The 23,526-nt window shown below is 39.5% G+C and overlaps 1 protein-coding gene across 2 annotated transcripts; it reads left to right on the forward strand.

Annotated features, from left to right (window-relative positions):
- Positions 1-6,887: 6,887 nt before the first annotated feature.
- hlx1 (H2.0-like homeo box 1) lies at positions 6,888-10,731 on the forward strand. 2 transcript variants are annotated; one of them, XM_083933554.1, is made up of 4 exons: positions 6,888-7,460; positions 7,944-8,126; positions 8,291-8,475; positions 9,901-10,731. In XM_083933554.1, the coding sequence occupies exons 1-4, from the start codon at positions 7,001-7,003 to the stop codon at positions 10,234-10,236; spliced, it is 1,164 nt and encodes a 387-aa protein (XP_083789680.1). In that variant the 5' UTR covers positions 6,888-7,000; the 3' UTR covers positions 10,237-10,731. The 2 variants fall into 2 exon arrangements, with proteins under 2 accessions (XP_083789680.1, XP_083789681.1); XM_083933555.1 differs by lacking the exon at positions 7,944-8,126.
- The last annotated feature ends 12,795 nt before the right edge of the window (positions 10,732-23,526 follow it).

The raw sequence follows: 23,526 nt of genomic DNA on the forward strand, positions 1-23,526 counted from the left end.
TGCATTCAAAATGTTTAGCATCAAAAGGTGCTTAAATAAACAAACGTAAAATTGGCTTTTATGTAGTATGGGCCGTTTCAGAATACTAAATATTATATGAATGAATGAAAGGTGAAGATTTTTTTTATTGCATCATAATTTGTCTGTTAAACTAGCAAAATAACTCAAGTTATGAAACAAAGGAAAATACTAGGGTAAATAAAAGCACCATAAAATTGCACAGCACTTAAGCAAACATACTTAGTTACTTCCCATCATGGTTATCATATATAAAAATTCCAGACACGTGATGATTATTCCACTGAAAGTTTGTAGACCGTCATCTGTTAAGTCAGCTTTTTCTTAATTTAGAGCCTGGATACAACAACTCCAGATAACTTCAATAAAAATCAACACATTAATACTGTACACAGTCGTGATGAACTTGGGTTTTCTTGATCTTACTGTGATCAGATTTGTGCCACTTGTAGCTCAATGTTTGCTGTGTGATTATTTTTCGGTCTGCAGCTGCTGCAGTCGCTCAACGTGGAGTGCACACAGAATCCAAGGCAGCGCCGAATGCAAGTTCAACTACAATTAGGGGGTTCTTGTACTTTACTTGAGCGTTTTCATTTTGTACCACTTCATATATAAAGTGAATGGTACTTTTTTTTCCTCCACTGCATTTATTTGACAGCTTGTTATCAGTTACTTTTCACAGATTAAGATCTTAGATGAAAAGCACAAGCTTATAAAATCCACTCACATATTTGACCAATGGCTTATCTTTTTGGTTTGTCACGTCTTTGTCGTCAGAGACGTTTAGACTTTTAATTTCTTGAATGGTTTCATTGAAATAAATACACACATTGAGGCCTATAGAGGTGAAATATTCCAATATTTCACCCCCAAAAAAAGCAAAGATGAAAAATGGAGACAAATTTAGCAAAACTTGTTTATTCTTCTTTCATTTATCATCTCACGACCCTCCAGATTTATTCTCAGGTTGGGAGCCACGCAAAGATTAGTAAGTAAGTAAGAAGTCCACGTCAGCCAGCTACAACAGTAAATGATTATTTTAATGTACTCTATATATCAATAACTGAGACATATTTCTGCAAAATGAATACTTTTATTGCTTCAGTAGGATTGTGATATGTGTGTTCATCTCTCTGATGACTATTATTATTATATCTAAACTTTATTTTCAAATTATTCAATAACTTTGTTTTTTAGATATATTTATATATATGATGATCAAATGAATACTACTTTTATGAATACATAATAAGTAAAAAAATATAAATAAGGCGAGAATTAGAAGAGGGAGCGTTCTGTCACTGGGGGGAGCTGCTTGTACATTTACTGCCTTCACACGCTCATTAATGTTTTCTGTTTAAGTGCATTCACAACCTGAAATTTTGAAAAACAAATGCTTTCAATAGGTTTGAAACAAGATTAATCTGAGTATGTGTAGGTCTACATGTATGGTATTATATGGTGCCTATACTTAATTTCTGATGGAAATTTTGTAAATTTTACTCAATTTTATTCAACTTCTTTTGCACAATTCCCATTTATTCACACAATGTTATGTATATATTTTATATAGCTTTTTAAATGCCACCTCTTTTAATTTATTTACATGCTTTCTCACCTTATGTGTTCTAATGTCTCTAATCCTAGGTAGAAAAACTTCATTTCAACCTGAATATAAAATATGATGAATTGTTAAAGTGTATAGACCAATACCTTTAGTTAGAATTAGCTCCACTTTGACCAATTACAACGATGAAACGTTACTTACATTTAAGTGGCAGTAATATTGATCCAATAATCAAATATACAATAATATAAGACTCTACATTTTGTTTACAGTACTTCTGTACTTTTACTTCAGTAGAGAATCTAAACACTTCCTCCTCACTTGTTGAGAATAACAGTGACCAAAGATGAGATAAAGGAAAGATTTGTAATTGGACTATTTTATTTTTTTTAATGAACCTAAAGACTGTCATGTTTCATATAAAATACACAAAGCAGTAGTAGACATATGACGACTGACATTTAACCTCCTGTACGCAAATTCAAACTCATCTGAGTTCATGTCCACCTCAGAGAGAGTTCAGTGTTTGAAATATGTTTGATGTATTCAGGATCACATACACAGGGACAGTCTTGTTTTGACTTTACACACATCCCTCAGTCCTTTTTTTTTTTCTTCTCTGGAAATGATGGCAGGGTGCCATACAGAAGGCTGTGTACAATGGCTCAGGTCCCATTAAATCTGCGAAGGTTCCTTCCTGAGGCAAACATTGCCAGAAATAGTAATCTTGGCTTGGAGCTGCAGTCTTACAGAGGGGGAGCAATAATTCTCAGTGCAATAATGGGAATCATTTAATTCTGTCCTGCAGCCTCTGATCCAGCACAACTACAGGCCGAGGTGCTCATTCAGTCTTCCTCCGCCTGATAAGACTTCCTGAAAAACACACAGCGAGCAATCAGGCGACAACAATGGGCTCCTTCGGACGCTTTAAACTTCAGGTAGTAGGCGGTGCACACCAGCACAGCTTTGTTTATCACCAGCAGTGAGCATGTGACTCATTAAAGCTTTGACTTCTCATTTTCATGCAGTTTGTTTAAGCTGCACCATGAGTGTAAGATACAGTAGATAGATAGATAGATAGATAGATAGATAGATAGATAGATAGATAGATAGATAGATAGATAGATAGATAGATAGATAGATAGATAGATAGATAGATAGATAGATAGATAGATAGATACTATGATTGGTAAAAGAAGGTAATTTATTTAAGTATACATAACAATGTAAAAATACTTAGTTTCAAGTAAAGGTCCTGTATTCAAAGTATCAAAGTAAAAGTAGGCCGCCCCCCTTTGACTGATATATTGTTGTATATGACATTATCACATTGTAGGAGCTATTTTTAACTACTTTATATACAATAACTGCGAGTAGTTTAGTCTGCACTGTAGGTGTGAGGCCCCTCTGTGGGGCTATTCATATTCCGTACCTTTACAGTAAGGTCCATGTCACGTTTAGACCAGGCCCAAGAGTCCCCTCATTACAAATAGCTCCCAAATTATAAACCACAGATCTATTAAGAATGCATAAATACATCTAACAATAATGAATGGATGAATTATTTGTTGAATAATGTTTCAGAGAGCAGGTAGAGTGTATTTTTTTTAGGTTCACACACACACCACTCGTTTATGGAGAAAAAACATCGACTGTTACATTATACCATGTTGCATTTTACCAAAGATGTGAAAACAAAACAAACGTAATGATTTATATGAGATAGAAAGTGGGAAAAACAAAATAGTTTATAATTTTACCTCTTTGGGCCAAAACAGTTATTTGACTAAAACCATGCTAGAGCTTATGAATGGTTTCAACTTTAGTTTATGGTGTTTTTTTTATGTAAAGTATGAGTATATCAGAATTTTTGACTGCTTAAGTAGTTTTTGAGTAAACGTACTTTGCAACACTGGATTATAATGTAATACTGTGTTTACCTTTGGAGGCTGGAGAAAACACAGTCATAAAAAGACTATGAGGGGACTAACAGTGTATTTCGTCTTTACGTGAAGGACAATATTCTGTTTCCAAACTAGTTGAGAAAAAAATGACTTTTTTTTTAGGATTTTACGACCAAGTTTTCTATTGTTGAAGACAGGTTCAAGTCCAGAGTTCTTACAGTCCTTTAACCTGAGACAGGAGTCGCTGGCACTGGCAGTAATCCCACCTGCCATCATTTATACAGCTCCACAGAGGACTGGCTTGGGAAAGGGAAATAAAGGTGAATAATGGTATCCAGCAGGGCTCTGGCCGAAAAAGTCATATTTCAATTTCTACAGTTGATTTGTGGATCGAATGTGTGCTTTTTTAAGAATATTCCATTTTCAGACCTGAATTGATATGATGCCAGCAACAATCTCAGGTTTATTCTTAGTCACGTCAGCTTTATTTATATTGCATATTTCATACATAATAAAATGCAACACAATGCTTTACATAGAAATGACATATAATAATAAATCAAGTGCAGAAACAATCAGTGCAGAACATACAAATGCCAAAATATACAAGACCTTCACATACGTTTAGAAGTTAGTCATAGGCTGTTTTGAAGAGAAATGTTTTAACCTGTTTTTAAAAGTGTGGGGGCCTCTTTCTGTTCCTCAGACAGGGCGCTCTATCAACCCGGGGCATAAATACCGAAGGCAGCCTCTCCTGCTTCAGCGTCAGCACGAGGGATGTTTAAGACCTCTGTCTGTGGACCTGAGGGTTCTCGCTGCTTTGTATCTGATTACAGGGCTTAAAGTTCTCAGACACCGTGCGGGATTTCAGGCGTAGAGAAATTTTAAACTCATATAATATTGCATTCATTACACTGTCCACGTTTACTCCTGGACAACTCTTCAGGCTCACAAATAGTTTCTTAAACTTTAACACCTGTCATTAGCCTGTGTTCATGGATATACTAAGCTATAAGACCATTTAGAGATTTGTATACAATAAGCAGATTATTAAAAATCAATTGTAGTTTTGATGCTGAGCTAATGCAGAGAAGTTACACACACACACACACACACACACACACACACACACACACACACACACACACACACACACACACACATACAGACACACACACACACACACACAGAAGTTAAAGCACAACTAAATGAAACAATTTAATCAAGCTGCAAGATAATTGTAAGGCTTCTGGTATAAAGTGTTTCCCTGTAGTGGGCCTAAAGTTACCTTCTGCATCCTCCGTATGAGATTCAGGCCCTTTCTTTTTGCATGTAAATATTATTTAATTTAGATTAAAGAATAAGAAATATAAGTAGAGAAATTATACCTTTTTAAAAAAGGAAATATTACAATATTTGCTTCAATTGTGTCAGGATAAATTGTTATAAGGTGGAGTTCACATCTGACACTAATGTGTATATCTTGTCATGATTAAGTCATCTCAGTGTGGACATCTTTCATGCATCTTAAACAACATTTTGTCTCTTCAGGGACTTTTAAATCAGGCACTAAAAACTAGTCCTATGTGAAAGTATGTTTTTGCACAAAAAGGTGCAGGGAGTATCCACATGCCTGCGACTCTGATGTGTTTAAAATATTAATAAATGTCATAAATATTTACTTCAGTACCCAACGCATTTGTTTATTTCTACAGTGAAACAAAATGTCCACAATTTCTTCAGACAAACGCACAAGAATTACATTTCCAAAACGACAATAAAACATATTAATCTTTGCAAACAGCAGTTACTCTCCTGAACTATGGATTTATATGAGAGTGTAGCTGGGGGAAAAAAGTCCAAACTGGAGGCTCAAATGAATCACAGAGGCTGATCCGAGGCCTGTGTTTTTTAAAACGCTTCCCACTGAAAAAGCTCATCAGCACCTGAAATAACTCGAGGCGTGCTGCGTCTGCTACATCCTCTTCCCTGGATTGTTTTGACTGCATGATGGAGGGCAAACGTTAAATCTCTATTTCTAATTTTAACCCGGAAAAGTGTCACTCGAAAACAGCATGATAGGAGGCAGTCAGGGTCATCGGCGCTTCCGCTCGCATGAATCAAGGCTTAAATGAATGCGCGCTTCAGAAGCCATTGTTTCAACACAAGCGAGAGAAACATGCGAGCGCAGAGCTTGGGTGGGGGGGCAGTATCAAGGCACCACAGGAGAGGGGGAGAAAGCGAAAGAGAGTTCATTTTAATTGACAGTTAGGAAAATATAGAAAGTATATTAACTTAAACACTGTTATTAAACCCGCAGTTATTGTTGCAAACGTTCAAAATATCTTATTTCAGGTCAATTCAGCCATTCATTAATTAATTAACATTCATTCTTGTTCGAGCAGCAGGAAAACTCTAATCGGCGTTTCTACTATTGAAATTCTAAAATGTTATTGGCCAGGACCCAACGTGTGAATCTTGAGGGGCCTCGCGGATGAAGTATCGCCTCTGAAGTTAATTGTGTTTTGGTTTTAGAGGCGAATCGGTTTCCTCTGTTTATTATGAGCATGGGGACGGATTTGCGTCACCGTGCAACTTGCAGGTCGAGATAAAGTTGCACAAATATTGAAAAAGGGAAGTTCTAACAGTCATTATAAAAGTGCCCCCCTCTGCTCCGGAAGAAATAAGGATTTCTGCTGTATCCTAAAATACTAAAACAGGTTCTATTTTGGGGGCAAATCTAGCAGGAATATCCGCTCATTTAACACGAATCACAGCCCATCAAAAACAGGATGAGTGGAGCTAATAGAGCCTCTCCTGGGCTCGAGGTCATATGATTACACGTCCAGTCCCCTACAGTCAATTATGGGATGTGTTTTTTTTCCTATTTTATGGAACCGTGGGTATATTTTTCGATTTTCTTTGTTCCTCTTTTTTTAAAACGGACTTTCTTAAAAATGTGTTTAATCCGTTGCATGTAAACTCACCTCTTGAGTTGAGATGTGATTCATTTCCATACACGAAAATGGAAATTAACATGATAGTTAATGGGTATAATGTTTGGATAGGGGGGTTCTCTGTAAGTGATCAATCCATCATCTTAGGATCAAAATTGCTCCGAAGTGTCCCGGTAGAGTGTGTGTGTGTGTGTGTGTGTGTGTGTGTGTGTGTGTGTGTGTGTGTGTGTGTGTGTGTGTGTGTGTGTGTGTGTGTGTGTGTGTGTGTGTGTGTGTGTGTGTGTGTGTGTGTGTCTGTCATCCTTATTTGTAAGGGCGTGATGTGGACGAATGCAAAACATCCATTGGCTCAGAAAGCAACCAATCAGTGTCAGCGTAGGAACTTCAGAGTGGGACTGCAGGGTTTGGATTTCAGAGTTGGGAGAGCGATTTTGGCACTGACACAAAGAGGACGGTCATCTACCCCCCTCCTAAAACGCCATCCCTGCTTTTTTACATGCCTGTCCGTTTATACCCTCTTCTGAGAAACAATAAGACGCGTTAGAGGCAGCGGGATGTACACGGCCGGGCTCAACCCGTTTTACGCGTCAAACTTTAGCCTCTGGTCTGCGTACTGCGCGGGGGGCTTCGCTGTGGATACGATGAAGAAACCCTCGTTTTGCATCGCAGACATTTTGCAGGCTGGGGATGCGGAGAACATCCCGGGATCGTCGGCTCTCATGGTGCATATGGGACACCACCACCACCGCGCGCAGCAGCAGCAGCAGCACGGGCACTCCGGCAGCTCGCCGCTGCGCCCTTCTCCCGTCGCGCCGGAGCCGTCTGTGTACGGCGCGAGGGTGAATCCGGCGTCTCCTTACCACAGACACGGACTACAGCTAACTTCAGTGTCCAGAACTGCATTTAACTGCCAACAGGCTCCTCCGCCTTCGAGCAAAGACCTCAAATTCGGAATTGATCGGATATTGTCCACAGACTTTGATCCAAAAGGCAAAGAAAAGTCGTCATTAAAAGGTGAGAAGAGAGATTTTATTACCAAAACAATATGTGGTGTTTAGAGAAAAGCTTCCTGTCATGTCAGTCAAAGAAAACAATAAATAGGGATGTGTATTTTATGGCCTTAAAGTTCTTTTTTATCTGATTATTAAGTAGCACAGGACAGTCCGAACTTTAGAAACTAGAAGCAGCTAGTGTGAAGTGCAAGTTTATAACACTGACAGGCTTGTTCACAGAGTAGGAAGAGCCCAAATAGCCTCTTTACGTGCACTTTAAGGAGCCCTGTGAGGGAAACCCTCTGCTCTTTTGCCCCCTAGTCAGAGAGGTCAGAGGTCAGGATCACCTACAGACAGCTAAATGTTTGCTCAAAGACACTTTCGCAGTCACACTTGAACTTTGAATTTGTTTGATGGTCTCTCTAAATACCAGACCATCTTGCCCCCTCAGGTTGTGACTCTTTTGTTTCCTGACTGAAGCCCATCATCTCTCGCTCTGTAACAGATCTCACGTCCATCGTTAGCTCGAACCGTCAGTCAGGGATCCACGTCCCCATTCAGCCTCCGGCCAGCCAGTACTTCTCCTGCATAGACCCCGGGATGAGCGACGCGTCCTCCATGATGAGTTCACTAGGCAGCAGCAGCAGCAGGCATTCAGGCCAGCATCAGTTTCAGGACACCTTCCCAGGTAGTCACCACATGTAGGACACGTAACAGACAGGAAACTGTCCCGTCCAAGCTCCAACTGTTTGGAGGTGTGAGACACCCGCAGTGACTGTTCCTCTGGTTTCTGTTCTCTCTTTTTTTGTTGTTGTTGTTGTTTTAACCTCATTTCCTCCTCATGTCTTTTAGGCCCCTACGCTGTCCTCACGAAAGACACGATGCCACAGACGTACAAGAGGAAAAGGTCGTGGTCGAGGGCGGTGTTTTCAAACCTGCAGAGGAAAGGACTGGAGAAGAGGTTTGAAATACAGAAATATGTCACCAAGCCGGACAGAAAACAGCTGGCTGCGATGCTCGGGCTGACAGACGCTCAGGTGAGAAGCACGAGGACGCTACACACGCACAGGTTTTATTTTTAGGATGACATCTTGCAAGAATTGTTTTCTTTTTTACAAGGTCTGTTATTTTTAATATCGACAAAACAGGTTTTTTGAGAAACAGCTAAACAAGCTTATTACTGAGGACAGGCCTTCAAAAAGAATCAAGATTCATTTCATTTCTTTTCATAATAGATGATCATATTAGTTGTTTTATTTCTCAGCCAATCTAAATAGTTCTATTTGAATGTCTTGTATATTTGGTTTTGATGTAATTGAATTGTAAGACTCTGTGGATAGGTTGTAGCTATATTATTTTACTATGATTTGTTCATTTTATATATTTTCTTTGAATATGGACCTCAGGAAGAGTAATTGTGGGATAAACAATAGAAATAATAAATTACTGAACAGCCCCATTACCCCCCTTAGAAAATAATTACGTTTTGTTTCTTTGTCATATTTAATAATTATGTTTTTTATTAAATCATATTTTATTCATATCCTCAGTTCCCTACATGCCATCTCCTCTCTTCCAGCTTATAAAATACCTACAGCATCATGTGTAAAGTTAACTACAGGCTGCTATAAAAACAACAAAGTCCCAGATAAATTATGAACAACCAATGTCCTCACGTAGCTGTGTGTCTGACAAACCAATTAAATGAAATTAAAACATGTATATTTAAGGGGCAGGCACATTCTTTAGGTCTATCATATCACACAGCTGTCTGAAGGATTCAAAAATAATCTTATACGATGAAATTCCTGACAGAGATTCAAGTCAAGACCATAACTTTATATTTAAAATGATACCTGACAGAAGAGCTGCAGATCCACATGTTCAATTGAAGTTGCAAGAGCAGCATCATAACTGCATGGTGCAACCTGATTGGCTGAATTCCCCCCCATATATGAGTCGTTGTTTACATCACACTGTAGTCCCCAAACAACATGTCAGTATAAAACTGGCACAATCATCTCATTTTATCCCTGTTTTTTTATCTAATATTGGATTTAAAAATATTATTATGATACCAACATTGTCCCTGCTGCCTACTAGTGTTTAATTGTAATTTTTGCACTATATTTATACTTTGTATGCTGCTGTCTTGACCAGGTCTTTCTTGCAAAATAGGTTTCAGCCTCAGTGACATTTTTTCTGGTTAAATAAAGGTTCAATTGAATCCTCCTGGGCAGTGTTTACCTGTTGGTAGCTTTGAAACGCCTGTTTTCCTCATTACAAGGGAGACAAAAATATATTTGCAGTCATTACAGATTTAAAAGAGTGTAACTCAGAGCTAATGTGGCACATTTCCTATTATAAGAAGGCATGTCTTATTCATCAGCTTATGCTCAAGATGTACCTGTAAAATACGCACAGCAGCAGTGTGATCCAACCGCGTCTGGGTGTGTTTTCAGGTGAAGGTGTGGTTCCAGAACAGACGCATGAAGTGGAGACACTCCAAAGAGGCCCAGGCCCAGAAGGACAAGGAGAAGGAGCAGCCGGACAAGAGCGCGTCAGAGTCCGGATGCAAGGAGCCCAAAGAGCCGGCGGACGAGGAGTCCGAGTGCGAGAGCGAGGGACGGAGCGAGTGTGAATCCGACGAGGCTCCGGAGGAAAACTCTGACGGACTTTTGGACATTTCTGAGCCAACGAACAAAACCAGCGTGATCATGAGCGGCAGCGGGCCGGCGAGCAGCGCGGAGGCGGCGGCCGCAGTCACAGACACGGAGGCCTCTCAGATACTCATATGAAGGCTTCAGCTTATGAACAATGAGTGTTGTTGTTTATTTTGACAGAAGAACGACAGTGATGGTAAAACGCATGCGGAGAGTCAATTCAGTGCCACTATAAAGCACCTGCAACGTAAAGTCAGGCCTGTATCGGTCTAATTCCTGGAGGAGCAGCATTGTTCAATAAGACACATTATTTTAGCGCCGACACAAGCAGGAACATGGTCCAGATGAATTTGGTATTTTATTAGATTTGTCTCATTTTTTTCTGCTCTCTTTAGGGTTCTAATAATCAAAACAACAGGCTATTTTAACATTTGATGAATCATATTCGGGCCACCTCTAGTGTTTCCTCTCTGTAATTTTCCTCTCAAGAGCTTTCGTGTGCATCAAGTTTTTCCTCATCTGAAGGAAATAATGCGGTTGTGAATTTTATTTTCTAGGTTATGAACCACTCGTTCCACGTGATAAATGAAATCTCAGAAAATCACAGCAGTGTTCATGTATTATTTGTTTTATCTGGATATATAGTTGTGCTATTTTGTTAATAATAATTTGCACTGAAAATATTGTAAATAAAATATTTCTTACTTTGAAAATCTGATTACGATTTATTATTATTCTTACTATTATTATTATTATTATTGTTATTATTTAATTGCAGGCATTTGCAAGTTGCCTACTCATCAGAAGATTATATGTTGTCAACGAACTTGCTTTAAATTAGTTTTTTTGAATGTATTTTTAATTGTTTATTGTTGTTTGTTGTTTTGAGTAGAACAAATAAAGTCTTATACGCAGAAGTCGAAATAAACCAAAAATCAAAGAAGTTGCATGCATATAAATATGCAACAAAACACATTTAAAAAAATACATATTTAACAAACTGAGAGTAGCTGCTGTCCAAAATGCAATTGAATCCACAGAAATATATAATAAATAAATACCTTTTCATATACAGATACTATTCATAATTTGCATAGGTTCCATGACTCTGGTGTGCAGCCAACTGATTATTACTTTTTTCTAATTGCATTAAAACAAAATAACAGTGTTTGATAATTAATACAAATTAAAACAAGGAAAAACTCTTTGTAAAGGTACAAGCAGTCTAAATGTTTGAGTGTGCCAACTCACACCTCCATTACAAACGTATACATCTTCTTCTTCTATAAGCACATTAATGCAACTAAACTAAACTCTTCCTCAGGACGCTGCAGCAGCACAGAAAGCGAGAGAGAAGGAGAGGGTAATTTATAGTTTGTATACATTTACTGGCTCCAGATAGCAGCGACGACCCGGATGAGTATATTTTATGTATCCAGACACAGATACAATCAACATCTCCTCCATTTATAGTGCTGCTCATAACCTCCCCCTGCAGACAGAGTCCACCCCAGATCTGGTCCTTTTTTTATTATGAATAACAACCAAAGACTAACATGAGAGGACAGAGGAAATGTGTTGAAACGTCATTTCCCAATCAGTCTTATCAGGACAGTCAACAGTGACTGCTCAAGATTAATAAGATAGAAGAAATCCACATTGTTGCTGCAATACACATCCAAACTGTGCACATGTGCAGCACAATTAAACCTGTTTAAGGATGTTTAATGACATGATGTCATGACACACTCCCTCCCTTTACATGTCTATTAAGTCTACCTGTGTCTGTCAGAGTAATCATATTTTTTTATAAAAGCCCCATAAATCCGGAATAATTTCATTGTCATTCTCCAGAGTTTTAAGCTAACTATCAGTGCCTTAACAAAGATCCATATTCCTCCATATGTAGTTATTATACTTGTCAGATGTAAAAGTATTTAACGTATAAGTGTTTTCCAAACCCAGCTGCAGTCCAGTGATAACATACCAGTTTTGTAAGATATGGTGTTTGTGCATATATTCAAGAGCTCCAGTGACTCCTAAATAATATTATACATCACTTTTGGGTTAATTATAAACAATCTGCCTCAGCCGTAAAGTAGTTTGTTGATAGGAAAATAAGCCTGATAGAGTTTAGTGCAGCTTTCACTCAAGTTTAATCTGGTTTTATATCAAATAAACAAGCCTTGTAAATACCAGTGGAAGAAGTATGCGTGTACTTGAGTAAAAGTAGAGATAACACACTGTAACAATCAATATTCCTGCATCCAGATGTTTAAGTGAATGAATGAATACAAGTATTGGCAACAGAATGTGAGAAGAGTAGCAAAAGGAAAAGTGCTCTTTATGCAGCGCTGCTTCTCAGCAGGGCCATGGCCAACAATTTAAAAATACTGAGGTCATGAGTACCCACTGAAATGCTTCAACTAAAAAAAAGTGTATATTATTTTGACTAGAATAAGAGTAGGTCTCTACGTCTTAATTTTCATTTTTTAGTTTTATTTAGTTTTAATGTGGTTCAAGTGTATTTTCTCATTTTAAATGCTGCAATTGTGTTTCAAAGACTTTTTCACATTGTGTGGAATGGATTGTTTATTTATTTGTTTTGGCCCAAAAGAAGTCAAATTTGAGTCAACAAATATTGGAATCAAAATGCGTGTCTGTGTGTTAACTCCACACAGGACACCAAACTACTTGACCTCAGTGTCAAGTTACAATATTTCCATTTAATGCTATACTTTATATGTCTTCTACACTACATTTATTTGCTTACTTACTTACTCCGCAAATTCAGATAAATAATACAAAATGTGATTCTATTAAGAAATTGTGAGGTTTAACTATACGAAGATACCCAGCAGTTTATAAAGCCGTTAAAATGAGCTCCACCTTTACCAGCTGCAACATTAAAATGATTCTTACACATAAATGCATCACTAATTACGAATCATTATGCATAATGCTTTTCTGTTTGGTACATTATGATGCTCATTTTCAATTTTGAATGCATGGCTTTTACTTCTAATAGAGTATCTTTACACTGCAGTATTGCTACTTTTACTGGAGTACTTCTTCCATCGGCTTTCACTCAAGTTAGATAAGATAAACATATAATAAACAACCAACCGCCTAACAGAAGTATGCAGCTCATGTACTCATGTAAAAGTACCAATACCACACCGTAATGGAAATAGTCGAGTACCTCAGAACGGCTCTTTAGTGCAGTGCTTGAGTGAATGTACTTTCCATAACTGCTAAACATAATTCAGCTATGAAATAATGTTATTCCATATATTAACACCTCTGATAAACAACGTGAAAGAGCAACAACTTTATATATAGCATTAAGCATAATGTGATGATAAATAAAACTCTGTGCCTTTCATAACCTCATATCTTAGTCAGAAAAGCCAAAGCCCTCCGGTATTTGTTGTCATGTTAGCAGCAACATCATAGTGAGTGACCCAAAAACCCGGACCACCACAAACTCTCTCCGCTATGGGGTCCACTTTCCTCTCCTCCGGAAAGAGGACTGACCCCCAGAGAGCTGCAGTTTTTCCGTTTTAGCTTAGCATCTTGAATTCCACTTTTCATTTCCCCCTCTCCTGCCCGTACAGTAATACCTGCTGCTGCCTTTTGGAGATATTTTACCCCCAAACTCCAGCGCAGTCCTCTCATAAACTAACTTGTGACAGTTATGAAGTGGATGGCACTCATCTTAATCTTCGCTTTTAATTCTTGCTGGATGAAAAGTTGTCAGCATTATGACAGCCAGTTTCCATGAAAGGCAGTAAAAAGCCCCGGGCACTTTATCAACCCAATATTAACTGTTAAACGCTCACATATTAAATATCTGAGTGGGTTGAGTCTCGAATTATGCTTGAAAAGCTATAAATTACATTAGTATTTGCAAATGTACAATAACAATAACAATCCAAACGCTTAACATAATACTGAGAGGCCTTGATTTGTGAACTGTCCTAAGAACTTTTATGAGCAGGATAGGAGAAAGTCCATCTGGCCTGTATTTAATGTCAGCCTTTCCCCCTCCATTAAAAGCTGTCCTATACGTCCCTCTTGGCAACCCAGGACAGGGCAACCCATAAAACAAACCAGCCTTGCAGATTTCGCCAATATTTAACGCTTTGAAAAAGTAACTGTGTAAAACAAATTACCTCTGTGAGAGCAGAGGAGGGGGGTCTCTGTCTGCAGCGGTTGAGGGATTAACGTGACTAAAAGCTGTGACGTCTCCGGTGCTTTGAGGCATTATCTGTGAAGTTGTTTGATAGGCTGATGGAGATTTCTCCACCATTGGTATAATGCATCAGAGGAAAAGGCCTTAAAGTCTGTCGCCCTGCTGGAGCAAAAGCTTCAACATTACTCAAAAAGTTTCTTGAGAAACTGCAGCTGATAAGCACAGCGTGCAAAAAGATGGAGGCTTATTTAGTAATTCTGCTTCTTCCTCATTTTGGAGATGATGACAATGATAATGTCAGTATTTGTCATGGTGATAACGATGATATGACTATGATTGAGAATTCACTTTCATGCAGCAGAGGAGGAAGTCCTGATCCTTTGCAATACCACACTGTAGAAATGAAGCCCTGCGTTCAAGATCTTACTCAAAGGTCACGTATTCGGCTTTTTTCAGGTTTATAAATGTATTTTGTAGCCGGACGAATCTGCCAAATTCATGTTTCATTTGTTCTGGCAGATAGGTCTAGCTCCTCTCCCATACCAACAGATTTCAAGTGGCTTGACATTGTACGGACCAATCACAACTGTTTATCTCACGTGGGGCGGGTTTAAGACGACGACTGTCCAGTCAGATCCGTTCAGTCCAGTTTTTCAGGCTCACGAAACTCAGATTAAACTGTCGAACTGGACACCACTGATCATATTTGACGCGATATTCTGTATTTCTATTTCTTGCATGAAATAGTGTGTCATTTAGCTCTAATTTGAGAATGTTTGTAACCCAGCAGCCATCGTTTTCCACTGAGCAAGCAACGCAGTTTGGTTGCTGATAGCATGCAAGCATTTTGCTCTGCACCACCGCCCCTTGGAAAATTAAAAATGAACTAGAGAGGGTCCATACGCATTTGCGATTAGTCTGGTGATGAAAAGCTAGTATTTTGGTTTTCTACTAAATGTTTACATCATTCAATGTTTAAAAAACATATTATTTTCCTTATACTGTCTGTCTGAATATAGCTGCATTCACCCTTTGTCTGAAACCCTCCGTCTCTGCACCAGCTGCTATAGTTGTGACATCACAAACATGACGGCTCATTTAAAGGCACCTTTTCTGAATATGGACTGTGTGCATTTCTCTGTGGGCTGAGTGTTTTCATACTTTCACAGTATTTACATAGGACCTCAACCTGCCTAATAATCAAAGAAAGACATGGATATCTGACTTTTTACAATATGGGAACTTTAAAAGTACAGGAGTATTTTGAGTATAAAGTAGCAGAAAATAGATAATACTCAACTAAAGTATTAGTACCTCAAAATTGCACTTAAGCGAAGTACTTTACGACTAGGTTATGTTCCACAGTTTTTATACATTTCTGAATTAAGCACTATCTTAATTTGCCAACAGTTTTTTAATCTCTTGGACATAAATTAATGTTTTATGGCACCCGCTGTAATCCGAGGTGTTAACTTTTGGCTAATGTGCATAACATTTCAAACCCAGAAAATGTGTTCATCATCAGCCAAGCATTTTATTCGGTCATTTGAACTCCATGAGTGAGTGCCGGAGGTGGCTCTGTTTCCTTTCAGGGTATGTTTGTTCCATCAAATGCTGATTTATGAGATTGGTCTGATGCTTTTTTCCTAAATGAGCTCTGAATCATTGGTATGAGAGATGACTTCCTCCTGAGACTAGCAAAATATTATTATATGGTAAGGCTTTAATTTGATAGTAGGCCAAAATGTTTCCAGCCGCCCTCGTCATTTTAATCCAATTCACTGGAATAACCAGTATCAAGTCTATTATTTATGGACTTTTATTCAAAGCACAGTTTCTCCCTGAAAGAGAGTGTGTCTCAAGTTGGCCGAACATTGAACAGCACAGTGCCAACAGAGTTTATGTTTGACGTACTGCGGCGAAACAATCTGCAGATTCTATAAGTTATATTCCTCCTTCATATCAACCTTCAGTGAATATACCTTCAAATGTTTTTCTGAACATTTATACTGAGGACTGTTCTGCAGCTGCACACGTATCAAACATGTTCACCAACGCTGAAAGCTGAGCTCCTCATACAGAAGCTGTCGCCACATTTCCAAAAAGCCACATTATTGAGTGCTTTTTTAACATGGTCGCAGTTTCCAAGCATCTTGGCGTTGCTTTCAAAACTAGGCCCTTGCCAGCAGTTGGGAGTGGAGGAAGAGAGAGAGAGAAAAAAAAGACATCTCAAGTTAAATTTAAAGATGTGTTTCTCTTGGAAGCCGGGCTGCGCTGCCATAAACCAAGGGAGACATTTTCATGCTCCACATTTTTCATGGTTTCTCTCTGAGTTTCCTCCCTTCCTTTCTCACTCCACCTTGGCTCCAGAGTTACCTACTGCTGCACTGGCTGCAGACCACAGCCAGCGGGGCACTGTGGGGTGGCCAGTTCCTCCCTCTCAGCCTGAACAGAAGCCCCCCCGCCTCCACCTCCACCAAAAAAGCTCTCCTGGTTGTCCTTGGATGGCTCTCACAGTGGAGAATCCCCCAGGGAGTCCACCACCTGGACAGCACTGCTTAAGCTCTCTTTCACCACCCTTTTCAAATAATACACTGCTTACACACTCTGAGCTGATGGCCAACAGCAATCAGTTATGAGCTAAGAGTCCTCTGACCTACCGCCGTTTTTTAATGTGGCCATGAAAGAACCGTTTTATTGCAGACTGCAGACTGTTGTCTTGAGCCAACCCTGTGTGGTGTATGCTGTAATTTGTGAAGGGTGCAGAGGTTTGGTATTAATTAGGGCTGTGAAATGGCAGCAGTCCGACCGCCTGCCCGTTTCCATAGAGGCCGACTTCACTGAGTGATGCACACACTGGGAGGGGGATTATGGCCGAGCCCTGGCTGCCCGCTGAGATGCAAACACAAAAGAGAGGATGTAGAAAGCACTTTCATTTCACGTGACCTGTCATCAGCAGCAAATTTTCGCTCTGCTCATTGAAACCAGGGTGAACTGCCTGTGGCTTTCAAACTAACCGTATAGAGTCCAAGCATCAGATAGAGTTGAGTTTGTGCGTGCAAATGAGAGATTTGCTCACATACTCAACCTCAGCACTGGCTTTCAGGAGCATGAAATTATTATTTCTCTCTGTGATGAGAATATCATGTTATGAGGTTAGATTTGAGAGTTTATGTACAAATTACAACGTGAGGACACTGTAAAACATGTTAAGATGGTTGACCTTGAGAACGGATGTAAGTTCAACTGAACTACAGTTGAAAAACTATTTCAATATTGTCTCATAAGATGCAAACATGTCTCTTAACATAAAAGTGTACAGGTGTAGGGGTTAAATTCAACACTAACTTTAATCCTTGTTCACATTGTTTTTATCATCATGAGAAGGAACGCTCATGACTTAATGTATGAAAGACAAGTTTCTGTGTAGGTTTTCTTCAAAGTTCAAAAGAAAGATCTCTGGAGAGTTTTACCAACAATGCATGCTGGGAATTCTGCTGAAGTCCCAAGGAAGTGCGCCAGGCTTTGAAGCCAATTTGACATAGAGGCCAAACAGCTTCTGTGTCCATCCTGTGGTGTCCTCTGGCCCAAAAAGACTTTTCCTTATTGACTTACATTGCAAAAGAGATGTAAATTTAAATCTGTGGATACGTTTTTTTCAAGCGTCACAGCCCTCTTGAAAGGACTTTGGTGAGATAAAAATTTCAAAAGTCTAAAAGTGAAAATAGGGCCCCACCTCCAACGCTGTATCCAGTTCTCTTTACACATCCGCATTTGATTATGTTTGTTTAGAAACTTGATTTAGTTAGTTTATTGAACTTGGAGCAGTGCATTGATTCAAATCAGGAAAACACTCAACACATTTCAGTCCTCAGACTTTCATCAAGAAAAAATTAAAACAGATCAACAGCACAAAACATTAGCTGTTATCTCATATAAACTCTCCAACTTTCCAACGAATCAGGTCCGAAGTTGCCTTTTCACACATGTAGCAAACAACAAGAGATTGTCCTTGTCAGATTGGTTCACTGGAAATATTCCATTTGGTTTAGGTGTGGCGCCTGGGTAGAGTGCAGGAGGCAGGATATTTGACAGATTACCCTGCGGCCATGGAGCTTGTTCATAATGTAATGTAATTGTAAACAACCGAGTCTCTTGCTGTTCGAATTTGTCTGACGTTTCCAGCATCAGACCTTACCTACAGAAGTTCCTGAACCCTGTCGTCTCTCCAGTTGGGCTTTTTTGTTGGCCTCTTCATGTAAATGACCCTTCTTCATCACCATTCGATGTTTGTTTCTGACGGTTTTACAAAAGCCTTATGATAGATGACCTGCTCTATTCACACATGGGCTCAATTCGCCATTACACGAACAAATTCACAGATGGCTTCATGATTGTTCCCCAGTCGGGAGTTTTTGATCCTTTGCATCACTTTATGGTGCAAGTGGAGTTAACTCTAAGGTAGTTAAACTTATATATTTGCATTAACTTAAGGGTAAAGATGAGTTGATTCCACTAAATTCTTGTATGAAGTTTTACAGTGTATGTTACGAAACAAACTGTGTCAGACAGGACCTGACACATGAAGCAACTGAGGTCACCTGCGTGGCCTCTCTGAAGATACATATTTAAGTATGCTGAGTATAGTCTGAGGTTTACTCATTTCCCCTTTTCAGTGCTTATCGTGGCTCGCAGATGCCGTTTTATGGAGAACAGCTCAAACGAAACACCGCTCAGTGAATAACAAGATGAAGACTAACAGACTAACAAGGCTTTTGCCTCTTCATTCCATAAACTACAAGTCACCTTAGCACTCTCTTTATCAATTCAGATGTTATCCTTTAAAGAAGAAACTGCTAACTAATGTTCCTAAACTTTAACCAGGGTCATGCAGCGCTAAGTGTCTCCAAGAAGTGTGAATATTGACAAAGAAAAGGTAAATTTTACACTGAAGTTCTGCAAAACACTTTGAAAGTGACAAAAGAAGAAATGAGGGTAAAGAGCAGCCACCCAAAAATGCTGACAGAAAGCTGTTTTTATCATTTAAATTTTTTGAAAAGCCACATTTAAGTCATGATTGTTTCCTTTGGTGTGGGGGAGTCTACAAGTTTAGCAGTGGACCACCCCGGGGACCAATCAGAATCAAGCATGTCACTTGGCTCATTGCTCATGCCCCTTTTATCTGATAGTGCCCCTTATTATCTGAGTGTGTGTTGTAGCATTAGACCTGGTCACACTCCATTATGTTTGTGTGTGTGTGTGTGTGTGTGTGTGTGTGTGTGTGTGTGTGTGTGTGTGTGTGTGTGTGTGTGTGTGTGTGTGTGTGTGTGTGTGTGTGTGTGTGTGTGTGTGTGTGTGTCATCACTTTAGACTGATACTGATGATCATCAAGGAATTCTTCTTCACGACTCTGCTTGTTAAGGGGAGGAGAGGGCAAGAGCGGGAAAATAAATAAGACGTCACTTCGGTTTATCTTGTTCTTGTTCCAAAACAAACATGGCAGAGAGAGAGAGCTTTCAGGGCTGCTGAGTATTATACGGTCCCTTTGATCAAAACAATTTGGATCGAGAAAGCTGCAACAGGCTCGTCACCACAGCAACTAGAGAGGAGACACGCAAGTGAGGGTGAACAGGTGATTTATAGAAAGCGCTGCTCAGTTTCACATCCTTCCCACTTCCTTTAAACTGATTTAGCAGACAGATTTAGATGCGGGTGAGCGATCGTAATTACTGTCCTTATTTGCATCAATGTGGTCACAGAAATATCCTTTATAAGACTGGAACCTTCATGCACTTTAACAGAGAATATGATTTATATTGCTCTAACAAGGGTCACATAGTGTAAGCTTTCACGCAAGCCTGTGAACGCACTGTGACTTTCTTGTTCTTGTGTGTACGTGTGTGTCTGTCTGCGTAATGTTTGCACATATTTAAGTGCATGAACAAGGGTGTGAGTGCAAGCCCTGTAACCCATATGTGCAAGGGGTGAGAGTTCAGTTCCTGCAGGGTTTGTTTAGGAATATATGACACTGCACAGCTGGCCTAATCATCTGTGCATATCTGACTATAAAACTTTACTGAGCGTCGCCAGAGCCAGCTGCCTTTATCAGTGGAAATCGAGTTATTCCCACTCTGGACGGTCGGAGGCCTCAAAACCCCAGGTCTGCTGCTCGTCTCCCAGCGGCCCTCATCAGGAACTGCCCCGCTCATTTTGTTTGAGCATTTCGACAGCAGTTTGTTTCGAACATGTGTACAGATGTAGAAAAAGTCACTTAACTGCACTCAGTTAAACCAAGAAAAAGACGTTTTTGAGATGAGCCACTGACATTGTTGGTGCCCTCACTGTTGTTTTAACGTTCAATCTCGCAAAAATGACTTGTTTACAACATGCGTGTTGTTGTTTTTTTCCCTGTTGGACTTTGCGGTAGCAATGTCTGTGCATTGCAAAATCTGTGTTACCAATTATAGTAGGACCTATACCCCTCAGGGGCATTTCTAGGGAATGACCTTGATTGGCAACCCCAAGTGGCACCCCAGAAGAGACATGCAGACAATCTTGGATGACATTAGTGTCTTGGTGTCTTTAAGAGTCTTTGGCATGCTCAATTTTAAAGCTGTAGTGAATTAATCACGTGAAAATAAATCATTCAGAGAATCGGTGGGCTGAAATCCAGTTCCCAAGTCCCCACATACTGAGCTACTGCCGCCCCAATGTTGTTAAATGTTGGATAAAAAAAATATAAATTAAATCAAGGTTAGAGAACAGTTCATTGGAGCACTTCTGGACAGAGTCTGATCCCTGATGGTGTCTTATGAGTCAAATAATGTTCTGTTGAAATTATTATTATTTTTTTTAAGTACAGTAGACTATCCTGACCATTCATAACTGCCCTCCACTCCACCTCCCTGTTCCTCTCTGCTCTCCTCTGACACACATTTGACCTCAGGCTCACTACATCCATCAGATGATCATTACAAAGTTGGAGGTCGTGACCCGCACACTCCAATCACACCTCTGGCTCTTCCTGCTGTAACCCTGTGCAGTACACATACCCTTTACTTCCCCTCATGCTGGAAAAAAAGTCATCTGCTTCATAATGTTTCCCTCGACACAAGCTTGTGGATTGAGATATAAAGCGATCCTGTCTGACTGCAGGAAACAGTCACAGGAAATGGAGATGTGCTGCGTCACTTTGAGTGCCACTTCAGATTATTTATTTGGACGGATTTTTCTCTTTTTTTCTGCATGGGAAACCCCTTCCCTCCATCACTCTTTGAGTCCCAGAGTCGAAGTCGGGGAGTTGGAGGAACAAGCCAGCAGTGTCATGTAGCTTGTTGAGGCTACAGGGAGGGATTGTTTCTCTTCCCCTCGCACCCCTCCACCTCACCCCTCCCCCAAACAAAAACTCACGTGGGGAATCCAATTAGTTAATCTCACTCTTGACACACTTCTACTTGTTTGCAGCCGAGACACGCCGTTCACTCGCAGATCCTCTCATAACAAGTCAAAGAGTAGAGAGAGGGAGAGAAAGTCAGAGCTGCTCTAAGTGAGGCTATTGATTATGAGCCTTAAACAGACAGGGAGACATCTGGCTTCCATTACGGCCTATGATGGGATGCAGGGATCCTCGGCAGCCGGCAGCACAAGCCACACGACGTACAGACACATGCTACGCAGCCTTTAATTATTGCCTATGGGATGGTCTGGGGGAATGCTGTCATCTAAAGCTGAAACAGGTTTATTGTGGATTTTCCATTATTCAATAGCTTGACTGTTTCATTTGTCTTTACCCGTCCAACTGATGGAAGACTACATTTGATTCTTTATCAAAACAGACCTGTGTGCTGTTTATAGAAGGACTGCAATTAAAACGTATGTTCATCAACGGCCTATTTAAATCAATGAATTGTTTGGACTGTAAAATGTCAGAAAATAGTCCATTTTGTAGGTGAGTTTTTTTTTGTGGGGGTGGGGGGATGACATCTTCAAATTGTTGTCTGACCAACAGTGCAAAATCTATATTCAACTTACTATCATTAAATATAGTTAATATCCATATTTTAGCAGCTAGATCCAGATCATGTTTGGGATTTCTTTTTTCTTTAAAATGACGCAAACGAATCGATTACTGAAACACCTACAGATTAATATTCTGTCAATAGTTAATCAACTAGCCTAATCTATTTAGCCTAAGAATTAGGGCTACTCCAAAACTGTCTGAAATGCATGAATTTAGCATAGTTGTGAAAAAACGTTAGTTATAGAAATTGTGCTAGAATTTGATATGATTACAGAGTAGATTTAAATCTGGAAGTCACAATATGACATGCAGCAGGGAAACACATTGTAGCAGCTAGACATGAAGGGTTAGATAAGGTAAAGGTGAGACAGGTCTTCATTATTATTATTATTGTATAGTAGATTATTGATGGATTTCTTTTTATTCTCTACAACGTTGCATTGCAGCAGGGTTCAAATAACCGTTTGTGTGTTGTTTCTTACGCAGTGCACCTGTTACGTTCGATAACCAGGTTCAGTTACTACAATCTAGCATCTAGACTTGCTCTGAGCGTCTTCTATTGCAGCAGATGAGTTTACATAGGAGTTACAGACACTAAAGGGTGCCTTGTGTGTCAGCATCAAACACTGAGGACCACTGACCAGGCTGATGTATTTGATGTGTTGGGGGTGAGAACAGCTTGTCCAGGACAAGTCTTCTCGTGAGGGAAAATGTAACTAATTTGACAGTTTATACTAATACACTTCATTTGTAACAATTCATTTTTACAATACCTTTGGTCCAGCCAGGGCTTCCTTAGACACCTCAGGGCCATGTCCTCAATATAGACCATTTACACTATTTCTAAATGTGTCCCGCATTATTTACTGCTTCAGTGAAGGTGTATGGCACCAGTTGACAGGAAGTTAACAAGGACCCTGGCTGTTGCCAAGCAATGCAATTCCATTGAAAAGGTAATTTGTTAAATGGAGTCTGGGGGTTTAATGTCATGAGGAGTTAATCATATTCTACAATTTCCTTTAGCCTGATTCAGATATGTTTTAAAGTCGAAAATCGTTAAATTGGACTGTTTTAGTTCAGAAAAATATAATTAAATTCTGGTATCGTGAGACAAGCTTTGAAATAGGATGTTGGCAATCAATACACAAACACCACTGTGGAAAATATATCTAGTATCTCTTTTGACTCTTGTCTTCAGTATGACTCAAAT

Source organism: Echiichthys vipera (assembly GCF_963691815.1).
Source record: "Echiichthys vipera genome assembly, chromosome: 19".
NCBI lineage: Eukaryota > Metazoa > Chordata > Actinopteri > Perciformes > Trachinidae > Echiichthys > Echiichthys vipera.

Excerpts from the sequence above, each read along its gene's own strand:
- hlx1 (XM_083933554.1), top strand. The coding sequence starts at position 7,001 with ATGTACACGGCCGGGCTCAACCCGTTTTACGCGTCAAACTTTAGCCTC. Across the intron at positions 7,461-7,943 it reads AGAAAAGTCGTCATTAAAAG|ATCTCACGTCCATCGTTAGC; the intron begins GTGAGAAGAGAG and ends GCTCTGTAACAG. Across the intron at positions 8,476-9,900 it reads TCGGGCTGACAGACGCTCAG|GTGAAGGTGTGGTTCCAGAA; the intron begins GTGAGAAGCACG and ends GTGTGTTTTCAG.